The sequence below is a fragment of the Centrocercus urophasianus genome, unplaced genomic scaffold (genome assembly GCF_019232065.1).
Source record: "Centrocercus urophasianus isolate 14NV4802_14NV808 unplaced genomic scaffold, USGS_Curo_1.0 seq_28, whole genome shotgun sequence".
Taxonomy (NCBI): Eukaryota; Metazoa; Chordata; class Aves; order Galliformes; family Phasianidae; genus Centrocercus; species Centrocercus urophasianus.
In genome coordinates, this window is record NW_024884844.1 from 5544565 (window position 1) to 5565571 (window position 21007).

General features: G+C 44.2%; 2 protein-coding genes across 2 annotated transcripts in view; both read left to right on the top strand.

Annotated features, from left to right (window-relative positions):
* The window catches only part of KALRN (kalirin RhoGEF kinase), a 447237-nt gene extending 432458 nt beyond the window's left edge, over window positions 1-14779 (top strand). Inside the window, exons 53-61 of the mRNA XM_042827280.1 lie at window positions 2672-2699; window positions 3155-3326; window positions 5419-5540; window positions 5645-5776; window positions 6658-6822; window positions 7284-7362; window positions 8508-8708; window positions 9633-9771; window positions 11363-14779. Coding sequence (XP_042683214.1) covers window positions 2672-2699; window positions 3155-3326; window positions 5419-5540; window positions 5645-5776; window positions 6658-6822; window positions 7284-7362; window positions 8508-8708; window positions 9633-9771; window positions 11363-11908 — 1584 coding nt within the window. The 3' untranslated portion in view covers window positions 11909-14779. The remainder of the gene's footprint in view (window positions 1-2671; window positions 2700-3154; window positions 3327-5418; window positions 5541-5644; window positions 5777-6657; window positions 6823-7283; window positions 7363-8507; window positions 8709-9632; window positions 9772-11362) is intronic.
* Window positions 14780-15409: 630 nt separating this feature from the next.
* UMPS (uridine monophosphate synthetase) lies at window positions 15410-20757 on the top strand. The gene is made up of 6 exons (XM_042827366.1): window positions 15410-15559; window positions 16016-16169; window positions 17610-18278; window positions 18901-19076; window positions 19547-19661; window positions 20325-20757. The coding sequence occupies exons 1-6, from the start codon at window positions 15410-15412 to the stop codon at window positions 20498-20500; spliced, it is 1440 nt and encodes a 479-aa protein (XP_042683300.1). The 3' UTR covers window positions 20501-20757.
* The last annotated feature ends 250 nt before the right edge of the window (window positions 20758-21007 follow it).

Genomic DNA, 21007 nt, shown 5'->3' on the forward strand with positions numbered 1-21007 from the left:
CTTCAAAATCCCCACAGTAAAAGTTGACCAAGTCAGGGAGAGACTTTCGTACAAATTGCAGTTGATTTAATTCTCCTATAGCTCATGCCACTATTATTTTTTCTGAGAGTCCTTAATTTGTTAGTTTTGTGTTGTTTTTTATTTTAAGAGAAGGAGAGTGGTGTATGCTGCTGAATGCTAAAAGCACGGGTAAATGAGTCAATATTTTATTTTAACTCAGCAAGCAAGAAGTGCCATGGAGTGTTTACAAAATGCTGAGCTGCTTGCCTTGGAGTAAACATGCCCTCTGCTGTTTAGCTGAAGCATGGATCTTGTTATGAAGGGTTCGGTTGGCAACCCAGCCTTACAGATCAGGAAAAGTGGGGAAAAAATAAGTGATGCATTCGATCATTTTGGAGGCATTTGGCATCCTCTTGCCTAAAGGCTTTAATTTTATCTAAGCTTAGAGGAGGTGAAAGCTGAGATATGACTGAGGGGTGTGGTTAGGCAGTATTTTATCAATTAACAGCTGAAGTTTTATCAAAGGAAATCTAAATATTACTCCAAGGCTCTTCCAGTGTCATCTAAGAGTAGTAATTTTTCTTCTATGATATTCCATTGTTAAGGCAATAGGAAAAAAAAAACACATTGGTAAGTCAATTATTATAAACAATTGTGCCTTGAAAATTATTTAAAATGTACCATTATTTATTTATAGATATATCTAATTTATATATCACTGTAGCTGTATCTTTTAATGGTTACTTTAGAGCTATGAAATTAATGCAAAGTTTTAAGAGTGTTTATTTCTCCCAGTCTCTAATCCTGCCAGGACGGAATTCAGTGAATAATAAGGGAATTTAATGCATGCTGCAGGCGAGGCAGGAGAGAGCTGCAGGATATGTATGTGTATTCCAGAAATGAAGATTTATGTGCAAATGAGCTGATGCTTCAGGCTACTAATCTGATAAATTGATGGTCTCATTTAGGGACAAGTGGCAAGTGATGGTTTTTAGATGGATATCTCCATCCAGAGCAAATGCTTTTTCTTCCTTTGTAGTGCCATGTGAATGCTGTAACTTAATCAGGAGTGCTGTCTCCTCTTTCCCTCCCCACAGGTGGAAAGATATTTTTCTTCATCCAGTGCCATCTTACACTGTGTTTTCTTCTTGCCCGTGGGATCCTGGTCCCCACTGAGCAACAGTTGCAGGAGAAGGACTCACAGCAGGAGTGATAGGTGGCACACAGGAGGCCATCAGTGTGCTGGTTGTATGGGAACTATAGAAATAGTTCTCAAAGTCCTCTCTAGGGATGCAAAAGGTGGGGAGGGGGGTGCCTTCCACGATGCTGGAAGTGAATGTTTGAAATCTCAATGCTCAATGGAAAGTATGTTTCCATGGAAAATAATGCCTCTGTGTGAGCAATGAGTCCATATTGTGCCCTACTACTCTGATATTGATGGAGTAAATGGAGCTTGAGGTCTCTGTGCTGGTACCAGAGGTTACCCTAGAGCTATGAAGAAGGGCTGTGATGCTGAAACAGATCTGAATGTGCTCCAGTACCTCCTTGATGTCACTCCAAGCCACTCACCTTGGAAAATTATTTTTAACTCCCCAAAATAAACATGCATCTTGAAAATGCATCTGCATGTTTGAAGGCTTGCTGCTTCTGCTTTGTGGCCTCTTTTCTGGCTCACTGCAATAACTCCCGTCAGCTTTAGCAAACCATGAATTAGGTCACTGCTTTATTGACAACTTCCAAACCTGCTCCGAAATAGATAGGAACAAAGAAATTTGAGGCGAGATAAACCACAGTGGTGTTTATGCTGCTTGATATTTATACCTGCTAATGAGGCCAGAACTAAGCTAAAACTTAAACTATGGTACACCATTATATGGATAGATTTGAGAGTAGAGAGTAGAGTTGCATGTGAGAACTTAATGCTGTTGTCTTTGTTATCCCCACCTTTTCTTCCAGGATTAGCATGATGTAATTGATGTATATAGTCCATGGTGAGATGCTGGCTTTTCAATTATTTGCTAATTTGATCAATTAACTAGTTAGACAAAATAACTCTGAGTCATCCAATCCTAAATACCAATTAGAAAGTTTCCATCAGCCCTTTGACGTAAGTGATGTTTAACTCACGATAAGCCATGGGATGTTACAGAGCTGATATGAAAAGAGGCTTGTATTTTTGTTTTAGCCCTTTACCTTTTTTTTTCCCCCTGAAGCTGAGCAGGAGCTCCCCAGAGCTGGTTAGTGGCCAACACGCAGGTGAGGTGCCCAGGTGCATGGTGCTGCAGGTGGGTCTGGAGCTGGGCACACGGGCACAAACCACATCCAGGTAGATAACAGTCAATGGCTTGAGCATCACATAAGCAAACAGAAAGCACGATCCACCTCCCTACTGCTGTGCCTGCTACCTGTGATGCAGCTGACACAAAGTATGCATTACAGTCTTACAAAAACTGTGGCTTTTGTTTTCTTATCCAACCGTGCACTGGCTTGCTCAGTTGTCACCAGAGCTTGCTGTGTTTGCCAGTTGTTAGAGACTGTTCATACCCGCGGGTCAGTGTGTCTGCAGTTCTGGTCAGCCTCACCATGTTTCCTAATGAAACAAAGTGTCTCTTTGTAATGGTCCAGAAAAGCAATCATTTCTTTATATGTACTATTTCTTTGTATTTTTCAGATAATCAACCCCAATTTCATTCAAGAAGGTGAGTTTAAGACAGCTGTGCACTGACTTGCCTGGAGGGTTGAGCCAGCAGCTGGGATCTATTACCAGGGAGCCTCATGCTTCCCCCACATCAGCAGTCACAGCAAAGACAGCTCTCCATCAGTGGGCAGGGGAAGTGGTCCCTGCTTGCTGATGGGCTCAGAGAGTCTGAAATGATGCACTGTCCCAAACCTGCCCCTCCAATACACACACTTGCACCCATCCTTGCGGTCTTTTCAGAACTTAGAGCCAGCACAGCCTGTCCCTGTTGCCTCCCTCCCTGAAGGTAGAGTTTTGGTAACAATTCCAGGATGCTCAGATCTACAACACTTAACCCTTACCTATCACTCTCCTACCAAAAGCTCCCATAGTTGGTCCTATAATGCATTTTTCACAGTTATGTGGAGAACATCCTCTCCTGTACGTTAAAAGGTGTTCCCCCGTGTTCTTCTTCAGTGGCTCCAGAGTTCCTTGTGCCGTTGGTGGATATCACCTGCCTGCTTGGTGACACTGTGATGCTGCAGTGCAAAGTCTGCGGCCGGCCCAAACCAACAATAACCTGGAAAGGACCAGATCAAAACATTCTTGACGATGATAACAGCACAGCCACATACACGGTGTCATCCTGGTAAGGTCCTGCCTCTGGATTCCATCAAATGATGGTCATGCTGCCCTCAAATATGTCACTAGCCAGGAGACATAGCTTATTAGAGATGCAATTAATTGAGGCTGACATGGTGTGTTGCCACATCACTGAGTTACACATCAGCTAGAAAGAGTCAAATGTGAGTTCAGGTAGCTCTGTAGTTTTCCAAGCTGATGCAGGGCATCTCCACCAAGTGCAGTGTTGGCAGAGCTGAGCTTTCTGTTATGCTGTGTCCCAGGAGGACAAGACCTCTGAGCCTGTTGCAAGTCAGAAGCAATTAATATTTTCAGTATATTGGCTAACATTGCCTCTGCTTTTCTGATGGTTGAGTTTGATGCCATGCTCACTTTTGACAGGAACAGGAATGGAGCAGAGAAAGCTCTCAACATTCTTCATTGATATGTACCCACATGGCTGGGAGTTTTATCATCTCAGAGGCTGAGGTAGTAATTAATGCAGTGTTCCTGAGCCCTTCCTAAGCTGTTCCTCAAAGAGCCTCCATATGCTTCTGGAAAGGCCACATCTGGCTATGCTTGGACAGAAGGATGCTTGTCTGGATGTTCCTGGCCCAGCTTTACAGCAGACAGGGGGACGAACTGAAAAGTTCTTGAGTTGAATTCAGGTCAGGTAACAGCCTGCTGCTGGATGATTCTCTGCAGCTTATGTAAGCTATTTGGGCCAAATGGAAAGGGAAGTCTCCAGGAGGCAATCTTTCATGTGAGGTTTTCAGCACCGCTGGCTCAGGCTGAGATGAACCCATGGAGCACAAAGTCCATGAAAGTGAAAAATGAATGCTAAGAGAGATTTTTTTACATTTAAAAAAAAAAAAAGAAGAAGAAGAAGAATATAAAAGGAAAAAAGGATGTCTAATCAAGAGCTTCCTTCATTGAGCCTCATGAAGCACCCCAGGACACTTAAAATTGTCTTTTTAGCCATCACTCAGTAGATCGCTAGTGCCTTATCTTCAGGCCTCTGGCTGGGGTTGGGATGTAGGATATTTCTGTGTGAGGTTCTGTTTTACATCAGTCTCTTGCCTGTGCAGTCCCTCGCTGTGCACTATCAGCACTGGCTTTCTCTCTCCTCTTGCTTGTTTTTCCATGCAGCCGCTGCCTGCCAAAGAGAGGCCTTGCAGCTTGGCGTCTGCCTTACAAATCTTGCTGGCATCTGTGTCCGGATTGCGGGGGAAGATGATGTTTTTCTTCTGTCCCTTAACCAGCACACTCAGGCCAGCCAAGGCCGCGGTGTCCATGCAGTTACACCAGCAGCCATTTCCTTTTGCAGTTTCCAATGGCTTACGCAGTCAAGAACCAGTCTAGTTTTGCCATTAAGAGAATTTATTACTGGCTCTAAGCTGAGTCTCCAGCACAGCTAGAGTAGTTACTCAAGCAAAATCTTTTAAGTCAGGCCAATTCCCTTAAAGTGAGTGTTGAAGAGCTGATTATCTGCAGACCTGCTACAAGCTCACCAGATTGTGTATATCTGTTTATTTGCTCAGATCGGCCCAGAGGCTGATCATTTCCCAAGAAATTATGTCCCACTGACATTTATTTTCCCCAGCTGCTGTGAGATGTCCACTCTTCTGGACATGGCTTGCTTCAGGGTCTGAAGCTTCACAGAAATATTGGGCATCCTGTTCCACAGGGCTGCCTTGTACACCTGCATGACACTTGTCCAGTTTGTGTTGGGCATATTACAGAGGCACCACACAGCTCCTCCCAAAGTCAAAAAGCTGTGCGTACAAAAATCTTTCTGTAGATGTGGGGTTTCAGGCTCTGGAAAGCTAGAAAATTCAGCTCTTACACTTTGCTTGCTTCCCCATTTCCACTGAGATCACAACAGATAGATTTGCCCTTCTGGCCCCAGTGGGACCATTCTGCTCAAAGATTTCATTAGTGACATAATCCTGGTGAATGCAGGTGTTGCATTTGGTACCACATGGCTGGGGGGTGTTCCTTCAAATGAGTTAACAAGAGCTGCGTGCACGTGTCCTTGTAATGAGGCAGAAGAGAAACGGGGATAAAAAGCATTAGGAAGCATAGCAGCAATTTGTAATGTGGGTTTCTTGCATCTGCAGTGACTCTGGGGAGCTCATGCTGAAGATTTGCAATGTGATGCCTCAGGACAGTGGCATTTACACCTGCGTGGCAACTAACGAGCATGGAACGGCATCAACCTCAGCCACAATAAAAGTGCAAGGTAGTTACTTGGCCTTCGCAGACAGTGTTTACCTGATTTTCAGGATAAAGCACTAGGGTTGGTTGACATGATGCTGGACTCTCTGCTTGTTTTCTCCCCCCAAGGTGTTCCGGCTGCCCCAAATCGCCCCATTGCTCAGGAGAGAAGCTGCACCTCCGTGATCCTTCGCTGGTTGCCTCCATCCAGTACAGGCAATTGCACCATTTCTGGCTACACAGTGGAGTACAGAGAAGAAGGTAAGAGCCTTGAGGTGTGCTCACTAGCTGAGAAAATGAAAACAAAGTAATTCTGCTTTGTAGGACAATAGGTTCCAACAGCATCGTTGCCAGCACTGGGGTATGATTATCTGTTACTCACAGATCCCAAAGCAGAAGGCCAAAACAATCTCTTCTATCATTTATCCCAGCTTCTCATACGTAAGTCTTTTCTGTTTCCTCTGTGCTATTAAGGCAAGTAAAGTGTGTTAAGCTAAATTATATCCCACCACTAAGGTATACTTTCATCATTTGCATTCTGCCACCATGGTATCTATCAAGCCCTTTTGATAAATGTTTCCTGGCAGTGAAAAGACAAAGCACACTCATTAACTTTTTGTATATTTTGTATATTACTTTTTGTAATATTAGTATTAATCTCCAGCAGCTCCAGGTTTCATGATATCCACAGGTCTCCTGCAAGCACTTTGCATGGATCCCTTTCCTCAGCTTCTCCTGGGATTTGCTTTCCACCTCCTCCATATCTTTTTTGCATTATTTCTCTCTTAGCAGAGCTGTCAGCAGGTCATTCTGCTATTCCTACATTATCTCGCTGCCCTAAGACATCACAGGTAGCACACAGCCTTGGACAGACTTGTGGATAGATCATCTTTCCCCTCGCCTGCAGTTTTTCCATTGCTATCAGTCGAGTGAGGGGCATCTCCTTCCTCCCTCTTTTCACCAGATGGCTGTGATAACAAGCAGCTTCCCGTGTCCCCAGAAGGTTTAACAGAATTAAATCTGCCTCCACTTTGCCTTTTAAAAACCCCATGGATTTTAACCTCCCAGGGCATCACATCGGAAAAGAGTCTGTGTGTGCTCTGTCTCCATCATTTTTCCTTTCCTCCCTCTGCACAATGCAGGCTCGCAGGTCTGGCAGCAGTCAGTGGCCTCCACACTGGACACTTACCTTGTCATTGAAGACCTGTCCCCAGGCTGCCAGTATCAGTTCCGTGTGAGCGCCAGCAACCCCTGGGGGATCAGCTTGCCCAGTGACCCATCTGAATTCGTGAGGCTTCCAGAGTATGGTGAGTGGGCTCCCATTTGCACACAGATGTGCCCTGAGACTGTCCCTGTGTCCCTTTTCAGCTCCCAAAACTTTCAAGGGGAAATTTAAAGTCAACTTAGCCACAGCTTCTCCTGGGAAGTTCTGGCTTTTGGGGTCAAACACAAGAGTTGTGGTGGAGCACTGTGAAATTGGACACTCAGTAGTAATTTTTTCTGTTTTTAATCAATATCATAAAATTATCGTCATAGAATCACAGAATGGTTGGGTTGGAGGGGACCTTAAAGACCACCAGCCCCCAGCTCCCTGCCACCACCAGCTCAGGCTGCCCTGGGCCCCCATCCCACCTGGCCTTGAGCACCTCCAGGGCTCTCTGGGCAACCCATTAACATATCCTCACATAACTTTTAAATATGCAGTTTGTAGTCCACAGCAGTCTGCCTTGTCTTCACACTTTCTTCAATGTGCTTTCTTCTCCCAAAGACTCTGCTGCTGATGGTGCCACTATTTCATGGAAGGAAAACTTTGATCTCGCTTATGCAGAGCTGCATGAGATTGGGAGGTAATATTAACCCTGCTTATCACTGCAGCAAAATACCTAAACAATGGCTTGAGACTTGTTCTTTAACGGGGAATTTAGGTCAGTTTTTGTAGTAAGCTTGAAAATTGCTGTTCCTTTTAGAAAGAACACACTAAGCACTGATTGAAATACAGACTGGCTAAAATGCTGGCTACATCCTGTCTCCCAAGACTAGTTGTGATTTGAGCGTTAGATCTGGAACATAGATGACTGAATGCCAACCTCAGAATGACGGGGCAGCCAGATCCAGCAGCGCCTGCTGGTGTCTGCTCTGACACCCCTGGCTCAATGTGAGCTTTTGAAATCAGGATGGCTTGCTGGTTCTGGATGTGCTTAACCTCGAAGGCTGTTTGCAGAAGTACTTAGGCATGTGACAGACTGAAAGCACATTCCAATGGGCTGTGCTGAGTGGGGTGGTCAGTGAGCAAGAGCAGCATGATGCTGATAAGGAGCACGCAAACAGCAACAGTGCAAACAGTGCAGGTGTAGGCAGCCAGGTCTTCACCCAGAGATCAGGGTTAAGTGCTTCTGGGGCTGCAAAGGTAGGAAAGAATAGTGATATCTTAAAAACAGGCCAAGTGCAGCACATGGCTTTGTTAAGTACTCTTGCTTCCAGGAATGGTACCAAGCACCAGTCTGGATGAGATTCCTAAGTGCCTTCATGCCAGCTGTTTGCTCTTCATTTTTTACTGTATTCCTGAATCAGCAAGACAAAGTGATTGCTTAGTCATTGCTTAACGAGGCTTTTCTCTTAGTTGTTTTAAGTCTGGGTTCATTATTCAAGCAGCTGGAGAGAGAAGATCCATGCTTAGAAACAAAAGACAAAACCTGTAAAAACGGCAGCAAATTGAACCCAAGGGATGTTGTTAAGAGGACATCAGCATGGCTGCTCAAAGTGCTCTGTTTGCTCTCCATTTCCTAATCCCCAAAGAATCCAAACACCCAGGGTGAGAGACAGCAGTTCTGTGTTGGAAAAGGTTATGAGCAACGAGATAAGTCTGATTCCCTGTGAAATGTTAATGCACTGAATCAAATAACACTTTGAAAATCAGTCTGTTATCACACTGAAAAACGAGCATGATTAATTCATGGATCCCATTCATTATTCTGCTTTTCTTTTTTCCCAGGGGACGATTCTCCATCGTAAAGAAATGCGTTCACAAAGCTACCCGGAAAGATGTTGCTGTAAAATTCATCAGTAAAAAAATGAAGAAGAAGGAGCAAGCAGCCCATGAGGCAGCTCTGTTACAGCACTTGCAGCATCCTCAGTACATCACTATCCATGATACCTATGAGTCTCCTACTTCTTACATCCTAGTTCTGGAGCTGTAAGTACATGGAGCTACAATTCAAGCATCTGGGTATGAATCACAGCGCTATTAAAACCAATGAAATTCACCTGTGCTTCAGCAGGGCAAAGACTTTGTCATCTGTTTCTTACTGACTGTGACATCAAATGAAATAGCCATTTTCTGCTGACTTTCCACTGCCTTTTGTTTACAGTAAATAAGATTCAGAGGTAGAAATAAAATTTTCTATTCTAGAAACTCAGTATTTGTATCAGCAGTTAGTTTGTCACATAGCATCAGATTTATTTGGGCAGTTTAGTCTGCTCTCTATATCTGAGCAAATGCACTTCAGCTAGATTGGAGCCTACATTGTTCTAATAGTTCTTGATGAAAAAAGCTGCACTGGGACTATGTTTGTCCCGCGAAGGAGAAATAGCAACCAAAATCCAAACTGCTTCTTTGTTACAGTATATCCAATTCAAGCATATTTGGACTCTTTGCTTGTTCATTTATACAGATAAATAAAACTAGGTGGAAAACTTTTATTGAGTTAGCTTTCCCACAGAAAACACCACTAGCTGAAATATCAGTGATTTTTTTTTCTGCATTATGCAACCATCTCTATAAAAGAATAGATGAATCCAAGTAATTAAGTGTATCTGTTTTCAAAGGAGTCTCCTCTGTCTGTTGAATCCGTCCTTAAGCAACTTAGTGTACTTTGAGATTGTCACTGAATTTATTAAGGGCCAGGAATGACAACTGAGGACTAATCAAAGATTAATCATTATACCACTTCCATGCCCTGCAGTACCTCGTGATATCGGTAAACCCTAATCAAATCTCTCGTTTTTATTTCCTCTATTCTTATATCACAAAGTTTCCATTGCATTTTTGTTGTCAAATACTAGCTATTCCTGCAGATGTCATATGATCTTTCAGGTGTGGGGTTTGATTTCTTTGTAGGATGGATGATGGTCGTCTCCTAGATTATCTAATGAACCATGATGAACTTATGGAGGAAAAAGTAGCTTTCTACATAAGAGACACAATGGAAGCCTTGCAGTATCTTCATAATTGCCGAGTGGCTCATTTAGATATAAAGGTAAGAAGAGAAGAGAATGATGCTATTACTCAGTGTCCTGCTACAGAGAGTTCCCAGCTGCACACACAGCAAGGAGGTGCAGTGTGTGCCCCGAGAAGTGATGCTGAATGGACAAGCACTACCCTCCAGATGTGCTGACCAGAGAAAGGACTCAGTAACCTCCAAGGTCTATTTCTTCCTTCAGAGATGCACTATTTCTTTAATTTACTGTTTTGTTCTCAAGGGCTTTCTGGAAGAGGGATTTAATGAGGGAGAAGGGCAAGAGTCGGTAGCTTCTGAGTGAAGGGGAGTTATGAGATACATCCCCAGGGCATAGCTTGGACTCACTACATGGTAAGCAAAAGCAGAGGAAGGTGCAGGAGGGCAGGAGGTAGGAAGAGCTGAAAGGGGAAAGCAGCAAGCTGATTGTGCTGCAGAGCCTGAGAGAGGTGGGAAATGCACCCAGGGAGAGGTTCAGAAAAATATCTGAGGTCTGCAATGTCATGCTCAGTGAGATTAGCACAGCTTGTACCTCCTTTTGTTAAGATGTGTGGCAGGAGGCACTGCACTGTCCTGGATTTGGCGTTGTGTTGCCATACCCACCAACACTCCATTGATCTGGAAAGACAGAGAACTAGTGTTTGAAGTTACGATCAAGTGCTCCGAGCTTTGCAGTCTGCGGCTCTGAATCAGATTGCCAGGAGTACCAGCTAATCTATAATTTATTTGAAGACTTGAGCAGCATTCAAAAATGGAAAAAGAGCTGGATTTAACTGTCATGTAGAGTGGACAATCCAGCTCCACAGAGGTCTTGTCTCAGCCCTATAGCTCCCAGGCATGTCAGATGAAGTAGTGTTTTCAGTCTTCTGCTGCTGACTGCTACTAATAAAAAAAATGAAAAGATCCCTTTTGTACAGTATCTTATGTGAGCACTAGTCCCAAAATGCTATATTATTCTGGTTTCTTTTGGGAAGGCTGTTTGTATTTTCTGCTATATTTATAGGACCTGTCAAAAAATAGACATCACTTCTAGGTAAAGAAACTGCATTGAATTCTTTATTTAATCATAAGATACTTCCCAAAAACAAAGTGGGAATCCAATTTTCTGTGACCTATTTACAGTTCTCCTGAGTGAAGCATGCTAAATAAAGCACCTTCTGTTGCTGAGCAGGAAGCAGAAGATGCACTACTAGTGCATCTAGCCATGCCTTGTCCTGAGACCTAAGATCTTGCTCCAGAATGAATTAATTTTGTCAGTGCAGAACACACACAAAACAAGAGCAAGTGGAGAGGTTTGAACAGTAGTGCATTGTATACACAGAATATGTGTGAGGATGAGGAGCTAAAGGATAGATCCATGGAAATGTGAATTTAGAGAGGCAGTGGGCAAAATGTTTAACATTTGCTTTACAAAGAACCCTTCTGCTACAAATTACACACACGTCATCCAGGTGTCACAAAAACAAATGGAATCTAAATGATTCTATCAGAGATACGCAAGTCCTTTCTCAAAATTAAAATATCTGAAAGTATTGTTAATCTGTAGAGATTGCTTTCAGGAAAAATAAGTATAATAAGCATAATTACATTTTCACTGTTCCCTTTTCAACAGCCAGAGAATCTGCTCATCGATTTAAGGATCCCAGTTCCTCGTGTCAAGATCATTGATTTGGAAGATGCAGTTCAAATCACAGGCCATTACCACGTCCACCATCTCCTTGGAAACCCAGAGTTTGCAGCCCCTGAAGTTATCCAGGGCCTCCCTGTATCCCTGAGCACAGACATCTGGAGCATCGGGGTCCTCACCTACGTCATGTTGAGCGGTGTCTCACCCTTCCTAGATGAAAGCAAAGAGGAGACTTGTATCAATGTGTGCAGAGTCGATTTCAGCTTCCCACCTGAGTACTTCTCTGATGTGAGCCACGCCGCCAGGGATTTCATTAACGTCATCCTCCAGGAAGACTTCAGGAGGAGGCCGACAGCAGCCACTTGTTTACAGCACCCATGGCTGCAGCCACACAATGGCAGCTACTCCAAAATCCCACTGGATACCTCTCGCCTGGCATCCTTCATTGAGCGCCGCAGGCACCAGTATGATGTGCACCCTGTCCCCGGTGTCAAGAGTTTCCTGATGAGCAGGCTTAACCCTGGGACGTAATGCCCACCTCCCCGGACACTACAATGCTGGTTCTGGGGCAGGGCACAGGGAATGAGCAGGCCCAAAGCAGAGCTTCTGTACATACTTCTGTATTCAGTGTTGGCATTTGAAGGTACAAATCTGTCCAGAGGTCCCGGTACCTCCTCAGTTACTCAGGATCAAAGCAAGCAGGGTAACGGTGGCAGGTACTTAGGTGTCCTCTTCAATGAGCACCTCCTGGAAGCATCTCCACAATACGCAGCAGCAAACACCAACTGGAGACAAGAACCAAAACTGCAGTTGCCTTAATCTTTGGGAGGCAGCCTTACCAGAAATCCTCTTGATCTTGCTGAACTGATTTCTGAGTGTACGAGAGATTAGGTGTAGGATAGTGTGTGGAGGAGTAAGTCTAGGCTGACCTTTGTGTGTATTGCAGGACTTGGCTGAATGCAGCTCTCGTTGAAGTCACTGCATGCCTGCTCTGGGTGAACAGATGGATTTTTTGTGTTCTGTATGCCCAGGTCTCCCATGATTTCTGTGAGGATTTCACCTGCAAGATCAGGCCTGTTGGATCAGCTTCTGTGGTGGCTTGGCTTAGATACACCCTCATTACATGGTAGTGCTCAGAATAAAATCCCATGTTAATCCTTGGGCTTTCTACTGCATCAAGTCAACGTGCAGTACCTTTTGGAGCTATGATTGAGGCAATGAATTCATTGGAGCATACAGCTGTTTCTGACTAAGCACAATGGGACTATGATGGTGGTTTGTTTTTTTGTGGTTTTTTTTTTTTTTAATGCATTTTATATACACTGTACAGAAACCTTTTGCAAAACCTGTGCATTGAGAAAAGGCTGAGTCCAATTTTTGCAGTATCTGTAAACTAAGTGATGATTGACGAAGACAATTTTTTCTATCACAGGTTTTCAGTATACATATATTGTATCATATATATATATAAATATATATATATAAAGGATCCTGTTCCATTTCTAGCTTCAGAATTGCTTGGCCCAAAGTCCATCTAAAGCCTTTCAAAGTGCAGTTGGTAAGTGGTGAGTCCATCCTTGTGCTTACAGCTTGAAAATTGTTTTCAGTGTTAAAAGTATGTCATTTGGTTCATTTCCAGTCTTGTAAATATCTCTCAGCTGCCGTTAGCACCTCATCGCCAAAGCATTTGTGAGGATATTTTTCTGTCCAAAGCCTAATTTGTAATAAAATAATAATAATAAAAAAATCCACAATTAAAACATTTCTCTCTTGCAAGCCAAGTTGCAACATCATCACAGTGATGTTACGGTGACAGAGCCAGCCTTATGTATGAGCAATGCAGGGAGCCTGCAGTGACAGATCAGCAGTCTGTGGGCTGGCCAAGTCTTCTCTCTAGCAGCAGGAAGGGAAAACACCTCCCTGGTTTCTGCACCATAAAACCCTGCAGCCTTCCTGGCTGATGATCAGACTTTTTTCCCCTTGGCATATCAGTGAGTTGTCTCAGTGCTGAGTGCTGCTGCTGTGCCTGCAATAGGAAATGTCAGTTGTTACCAAAGCTTTTCCTAAGGAAAAGGGCTTATTCTGGCCATGTGTACTCAGCAGAGGCTCTCTTGAGATATCTCATCAGAGCAAGAGCCAAATTCAATTCACCATCCAACTAACTGCACTGTGAGTTTGTGATATATTGTCAGGAGCAAAAGCTGGTTCTACCAGCAGGTGACAGAGACACTCTGCAAGTATTGCAAATTCCCAGGTCTCTGCTAGCCCTTCTGATCCACCTCTGAGCTCAGTTTCATGGCATTTGGAGACCTGGCCCTTCTCTTTGTGCTTGCTCTACCAGGATGCTAGAACAGTCAGGCACAGCAAGTTACAACGTTCAGTGCTGCAAACCTTAAGATCTGGGAGCCACAGGCGGATGGGTAAGCCCACACAGAGTCAGAGGCAGCATACAAGACTGAGTGTGTGATCTGATCCCGGGGGAAGTTGAGGGAAGGCTTGAGTGTTCATGGAGGGCTAAAACTTTTGAACCGATTTCAGTTTCCCTCTGTAGTGCAGCAACTAGTTTTCCAAGCAATTCAGTGGCACCTCAAAGACAAAGACCAGACTCTCCTCCTGAATGGGAGTGTGAGGTGTACAATTTCTTAGCAACTAAAACATCTCCAGGCAGTCATCAAGAGGTGTCTTTAATTAGCTCCAGCCTCAGGTACTTCCTCACTGAAGGACTGTTTGTGCTTCTTCCCATTTGTCAAAGCTGGCTCTTTGTGCTGTGATTGTGCTGCCTTTCAGAAAATGTTTATGGAAGTGTGGTTTATAAAACCTACAGCTTTTATGGGGCCCATGGGTACACTTTGAACAACACTCTTTCTACTTGGCACCAGTACAAACAGATTCTCACGTATCACAGGAAATCTCAAGCTATTTATCATTTTCTTTTGCTATGTCCTGCATTCACATTTCAAACTGTGAAAACAGGCACTGTGGGCCTATGGAGGGAAAAGATCAGATTGATTAAGGAAATATTTAAGCCTCTCTATGTCTTTTCTCTCTTCTGTTCTCATTTGATAGAAGCTGGAGGGTTAAATACTGTTTTAACAATTCTTTAAAGCAGTCCAATTGCCTTTTTATTTTAAACAGCTTTATTTTCATTAACACCTTTAAAATAATTTTACTTTTAACCTAAGGTAAAGCTGAGACAAAGCCTGTGCCATCAGTGGGCCTTGTTACAAATGCCACAAAGGCTGAATGCAGAACTGCGCGGTGCAATGTGACTATATATAACTGTATATTAATGCCCTTGCAATGAGAGGGCTGCATCAGGTGACCTGGGCTATGTAAACTCCCAGAGACAAATATCCAGCATAGGGCCTGGGTTTGTTTTGTGGCTCATTGGCAGCGTTCTATCCCAACACGGTGCTTCCCAAAGATGCAAGGCCAGGCCAGGTGCTGCCAAGCTGGGTCTGGCACTGTGCTGTGTCAGCACCACATGTTGGCTGTGGAAGAGTGGTGGGACAGGTGTGCATGGCTCTGCACAGACCGTGGCCACCTCAACCTTGTTCACTAAGAGCAAAGCTCTGTGCTCATCAGCTTTCTAACAGCCAGCTGAAGGAGGAAGGGGGAAGGCCCAGCTGATGGCACGGTGTTGTCAAGGTGCAAAGTGACGCCACAGCCTTAATGATGCCAGCGCACAGTGCAGCCTGAAGCACACTGCTACGCCAGGCGTGATCCAGCGCTACGGACATGGCTTCGAACTGGCCCTCCCTATGAACAGACTGTGCTAACGATGCAGTTTCTGGGCTTTATTTTCTTTATTTATTTTGGATTAAACTCAGTTGTTCAGAGAACAGCGGCTCAGTCTCGTTTCCCAACGCGGGTTGATGGTGATGGGAGGGGGAACGAACTGCACCCGGAACGCGTGAACGCGGCCTGGGAGAAGGGGGGGGACACAAATAGCCATCGCACCTCCGCGCATGCGCATTTCCTCACGGTGTCGCCGCTTCCGTCATCTCCCGGCGCCGGGCAGCGGGCGGGCAGATGGCGGCGGGCGGCGCGGAGCGCGTGGCTGCGGCGCTGCTGGAGGCGGGCGCTGTGCGCTTCGGAGACTTCGTGCTGCGGAGCGGCATCGCCTCACCCGTCTACGTGGACCTGCGCGGCCTGGCCTCCCGGCCCCCCCTGCTCCGCCTGGTGCTGTGGGAAGGGAGGGGCTGGACGAGTGGCTTCAGGGGTCTGAGGGGGGTTCTAGGGTCGCGGTGCCGGGCTTTGGTCGGGGAGGTGGGTTGGGCTGTTTGCTACAAGACGGGAATCGAGGATGTGGGGCGTGTCCAAGGAATGGTATTGTTCGGGCTGGGGAAGGGGGAGCTTAGCGGCTCTCTGCTGCTCCCTGTGAGGAGGTTATGGCGAGGTGAGGGTCGGCCTGTGCTATGGTAATAGCCATAGTGTGAGAGATGATGGCCTCAAGTTGTGCCTGGGGGTTCAGGTTGGATGTTAGGAAACGTTTCTTCTCTGAAAGAGGGGTGATGCAGTGGCACGGCTGCCCAGGAGTTGGTGGAATCACCATATCTGAAGGTCTTTAGGAATCGTGGAGATACTGTTTAGCAGTGCTCACTTTGGTCTGATTCCTGAAATATACGTATTTTTTAGGTTGCTGATCTTCTGTTCCAAGCAGCAAAAGACGCTGCTCTCCAGTATGACTGTGTGTGTGGTGTTCCATACACGGCTTTGCCGTTGGCCACAATTATCAGCTCTGAAAATCAGATTCCAATGCTTATACGGAGGAAAGAAGCAAAAGATTATGGTAAAACTGTCAAATGATGAATTTGTCATTACTTCTGGTCTTGTCACGTGCATCTCTGTTATAGTTTAAGATTATCACTCCAACTCAAATAGCAATCCCATTTCCCCTAAGCATACTTCTTATAATATCCCAACCCAACCATGCTCTCCCAGCTGCAGCTGGGCTTCTGCTGTAGTAGGGGTGAAAGGTCTCAGGCTTCCTCTTTGTTCCCACGGTGTCTTTTTTCCTTTAACACCATTGCTGTAGTTTACTGCCCTCTTCTAGAAGCAGATTTGTAATGCAGTTTTTGATAATGCTGAGGCCGGTGCTATGTTTGACCTCCAAACAACTTTTTGCATATCAACTCCAAAAAGAATCTTTATTCTCCTGTTGTCTCTCATTCACTTGCACTTTCATATCCTATAATCAGCAGGCAAAGTGGGCCAGGTGAGAAGCAGTCAGTTCTGTACATAGCAATCAATTTTACTTGATTTTGGTTGAAGCAGGGGCGAGATGCTTGTAGAGGGGAAGAGTACAGTATTATCCACCCCTGGCAACTGGATTTCCATCTGTGATAAGCTCTCTCCCAACATCATTAAGGCAGGATGTTTGTAAAACCTAAATGGTACTCCTTTGTTAGTCAGTGTGCTAGGCTTGAGAACTTCTGCTGTTCATTCTTGTGAGGGACAAGTTGATTGTGACAGCAATTAACTGCCTGGCACGAGGTTTCCGGTGTCACACAGATTGCAAAGCTGTACTGACACTTGTGAGGCAGCCATGGTCTGAGCACTGCAGTGGCTGCATAATGTTCACCCGCTGCTCCCTGCTTCCTCAGAAAGCTAGGCTTCCTTTGTTGCTGCCCCCTGGGAGGCCTTTCATGGACTTGTGCCTATTGTTGGTGATGGTAAAGGCATCTGGGGGCTTTACTCCTCCAGATTGTTCTAACAACAAGCATATTAAGCATAGAATAATGCCTGTGGAAAACAGAAAATATGTTGAAGAGTTTCAATAACTTTGCAAGTTTAAAGACGTTTTCAGTAACAGGAAAAATATTTTTGATGTTTTGAAGGTTCAGTTCATAGCGATAATAAACTTCTAGTGAGCTTCATTAAAGACTGTTAAAAGATGTGCTGTCAGTAAGATGTTGGTTTTGGTAGTGGATTGTGTGAAATGTGTTTTGTCCCCTTGGAGAAGTAACACACTATGAATTGAGTTATGAGGCAGTGCCTGAGATGTGGTATCTGGAATCAGTAATAACAACATAACTACTCTACGTTCTGACAGTGAGTATGAAATTCTTATAAACCTGAAGCCCAATTCCATTTTTACTGCAGCGTATGCTTGTATGCAAAACAAATACGGTCTTTACGTTAACATCTCAGGTTAAAATCTGGATGCATTGGGTACATTCTGAAGTCTTTTGTACTTTATTTAGTGGAGCATTTTCCTTCTCTTTTAAAGGTACCAAACGGCTGGTAGAAGGCACCATTAATCCAGGAGAAACATGTTTGATTATTGAAGATGTGGTAACAAGTGGGTCTAGCGTACTGGAAACTGCTGAAGTTCTTCGGAAGGAAGGATTAAAAGTCACAGATGCTGTAGTGCTGCTGGACAGGGAGCAGGGGGGGAAGGCCAGGTTAGAAGAACATGGAATTCGCCTACACTCTGTGTGTACATTGTCCGAGATGTTAGATATTCTCCAGCAGCAGGGAGAAGTGGATGTGGAGATGGTTGAGAAGGTGAAGAATTTCATTCAGGGAAACATGTTTGAGCCAGGGGCTCAGAATGGTCCAACTCCAGTGAAAAGAGTCTGTAAAGAGCTGAGCTTCAGGGCTCGTGCTGAGCTGCCCGGGGTGCATCCTGTCGCAGCCAGGCTTTTCACACTCATGGAAAAGAAGCAGACAAACTTGTGCCTTTCTGCAGACGTCACAGGATCCAAAGAACTGCTGCAGTTAGCTGCCAGCCTGGGCCCCAGCATTTGTATCCTAAAGACTCATATAGATATCCTGAATGATTTCACCCAAGAGGTAGTAAAGGAGCTGAGAGCACTCGCAGATCAACACAAGTTCTTGATTTTTGAAGACAGGAAATTTGCAGACATTGGAAACACAGTGAAACATCAGTATGAAGGTGATTATCATCAGCCTTGATGTGCCATAATTTTGCTGCCAGTCTGTGTAACTGCAGCACTGGAACAAGTTGTCAGGAGAGACTGTGGGACGTCTGACCTTGGAGAAAACTTGAGGGGCAAGGCCCTGAGCAACCTGATCTAGTTAGCCCTGCTGAGGGGGCATGACCTCCAGAGGTCCTTTCCAAAGCCTAAATCTTTTAATGAATCTATGCTTGTGCTCAGTAAGTACTTCTGAATGGTTGTTTGCGTGGAGAAGGGTGTGTGTGGTTTCTAAGGCAAGCTTGCTATTGTATGCTTGCATGCTTCTTGTGGCTTTCTTTGTTACTGCATTTGCAACTGCCCAATGCTTTTTCCTCCTTTCTGATACTGTTCTCCTTAAGATCTTGTATACTGTTGCACCTGTGACACAATTTTTAGCTTATGGTAGCTTTGTGACTATGCAGCCATCAGGTTTGTCTGATAAAACTCTGCTGTTAAGGCTGTTAAGCTTCAGTAGTAAAAAGCCTTTTAAAATTGGAATGGTTTATTGCACTGCTTGTTTTGTTTAATTCACGCTTCTTGTTTAATGCATTTCTGACCACTAATTTCACTTTGTCTGGGTCTTTGTATCTATGTTCTTAGGTGGTGTGTTCAAAATAGCATCCTGGTCGGATGTGGTTAATGCACATGTGGTTCCAGGCTCTGGAGTTGTGAAAGGACTGAAGGAAGTGGGCCTTCCCCTGCAGCGTGGCTGCCTTCTGATTGCTGAGATGAGTTCCCAGGGGTCACTTGCAACTGGTGAATACACAAAAGCTGCAGTAAGTCGGCGCTGTTTAAGGTTAACAGCTTGTAAAGTGCTCTGATGGGAGGTTTTGTGTGCTGCTAATATCTACACTCCCAGAAGTCTCTCCAGCTATGTGATGAGTTTTCTTTCTGTGGAAATTCGGGAGAGAGAGTGGCCTTTGAAGGTTGCATCTGTAGGCTAGTGATGTTGGAGTTCATGCTGTGAGTTCTAGTGAACACACCAGGTTTGCCATTGGCCATGTTTTTTTCATTAGCAATGAATATGTAATAAGTAATACACTGAATGAACGTTCACTTATAACTCAGATGTATCTTTTGCAGTCCTATCTGCAAGCTCGGCAATATCAGTGAGGAATGAGTCAGTGCTGGATGACTTTAGATTGGTATTCCATACTCCTGCCCTGCACAGCTTAATTAGAAACAGAATGGTGGGCAAGCTTAATTTTAGATAAATCACTTGATGCAGTTTATTGGTCCTTTATAGGTACAGATGGCTGAAGACAACTCTGATTTTGTTTTTGGATTCATATCTGGATCTAGAGTTAGTAAGAAACCAGAATTTCTTCACTTAACTCCAGGAGTACAGCTGCAATCTGGAGGTAACTTTCCCTGAAATATTTATAGTCTGTTTGTAAACACAGTGAGTGATTTGGGCTTCAGTGGAAAAAGTGACTTCTGAAGGGGATTGGATTATTCGCATCTGGAGAAAGGAGTCTGTGCCATTTCCCTAATATGAGCTGCCTTGTGTATTTCTGGATGTAGTGATCTCTTTCCTGGGAGTTCTGAATGGTAACCAGCATGCCACGCAGTTTCTCTGTTAGATCTTCTTGTACTGAGGTCTGTGTATACCATGAAGTATAGTCCTTAAGCATGTGAAATGTCTGCAGATGGGCATTAGACTAGTCAGTAGGTAGAAAACATTCAGTTAAACACTGAAGTCTAACTGTAATGTGACTGATACTGATATAGATGCAGTATCAATGAATTGAAGTCACCACTTACTAGACTGTTCAGTAGTTATTCAGCTAGGGAAGATGTGTTTCTCTGCAATACTTTGTTCTTACAAAATCTGAAGTAAAATCACAGCTTCTGTGATTGATCTGTGTAATAGGTAGAGGTTCATTAGTTGGAGGCACAGTTTCTAGTCAGTGCTGTGGACTCATAGGGTGAGAACTGCAATAACATAAACTTTCCAGCACCTTTGAAAGTTTTTAGTAGATACAGTTTTGCACAAACTTAAACATACATTTTATCTGTTTCAGGTGATAATCTTGGGCAGAAGTACCTAAGTCCCAAGGAAGTGATTAATGAAAAAGGTTCAGACATTATTATCGTGGGACGCGGCATCTTGTCAGCTTCAGACCGTCTTCAGGAAGCAGAGAAGTACAGGAAGGCAGCTTGGGAGAGCTACATTAGCAGGCTCGGTGTTCATGCGTAAGATTGTATGTAGGTCACCTTCCTAGTAAGTAAGCAATGCTGATGCAGTAGTTAAAATGGAGCTGCATTCATTGTGAGACTTCCACTTACGTATACAGACACTTCAGTCAGCAGAATATTATGCCCTTTTGGAAAAAATCTGTTACTGGCTAAATTATTTTTAATTCCACACAGTTGTACACACCATAATTGTTTCTAAACGTTTTTTAGCATTTGGATGTGTGAGACCAAAATCTTATGTCCAATTGTTAGTCTGAATAGTTTACTGGAAAATGATGAATGAAAACACTCCTAAGATACGCGCTTGGCTGTTGTTGCTACTTTCTCCTCCCATGCCTTAAATTCCTCTGACTGTGGAAACAATGCTTTATTGTTCTTCATTAACTTCACCTGTGACGCTGACCTTGTGTCCCACTCACAGTATTGCTCAGGTCTGCCAGTCCCATGGAGACAGTTATCAGTCTAGATCCCATGCAGTGAAAAGGAATTATATGTTACTTAATGAATT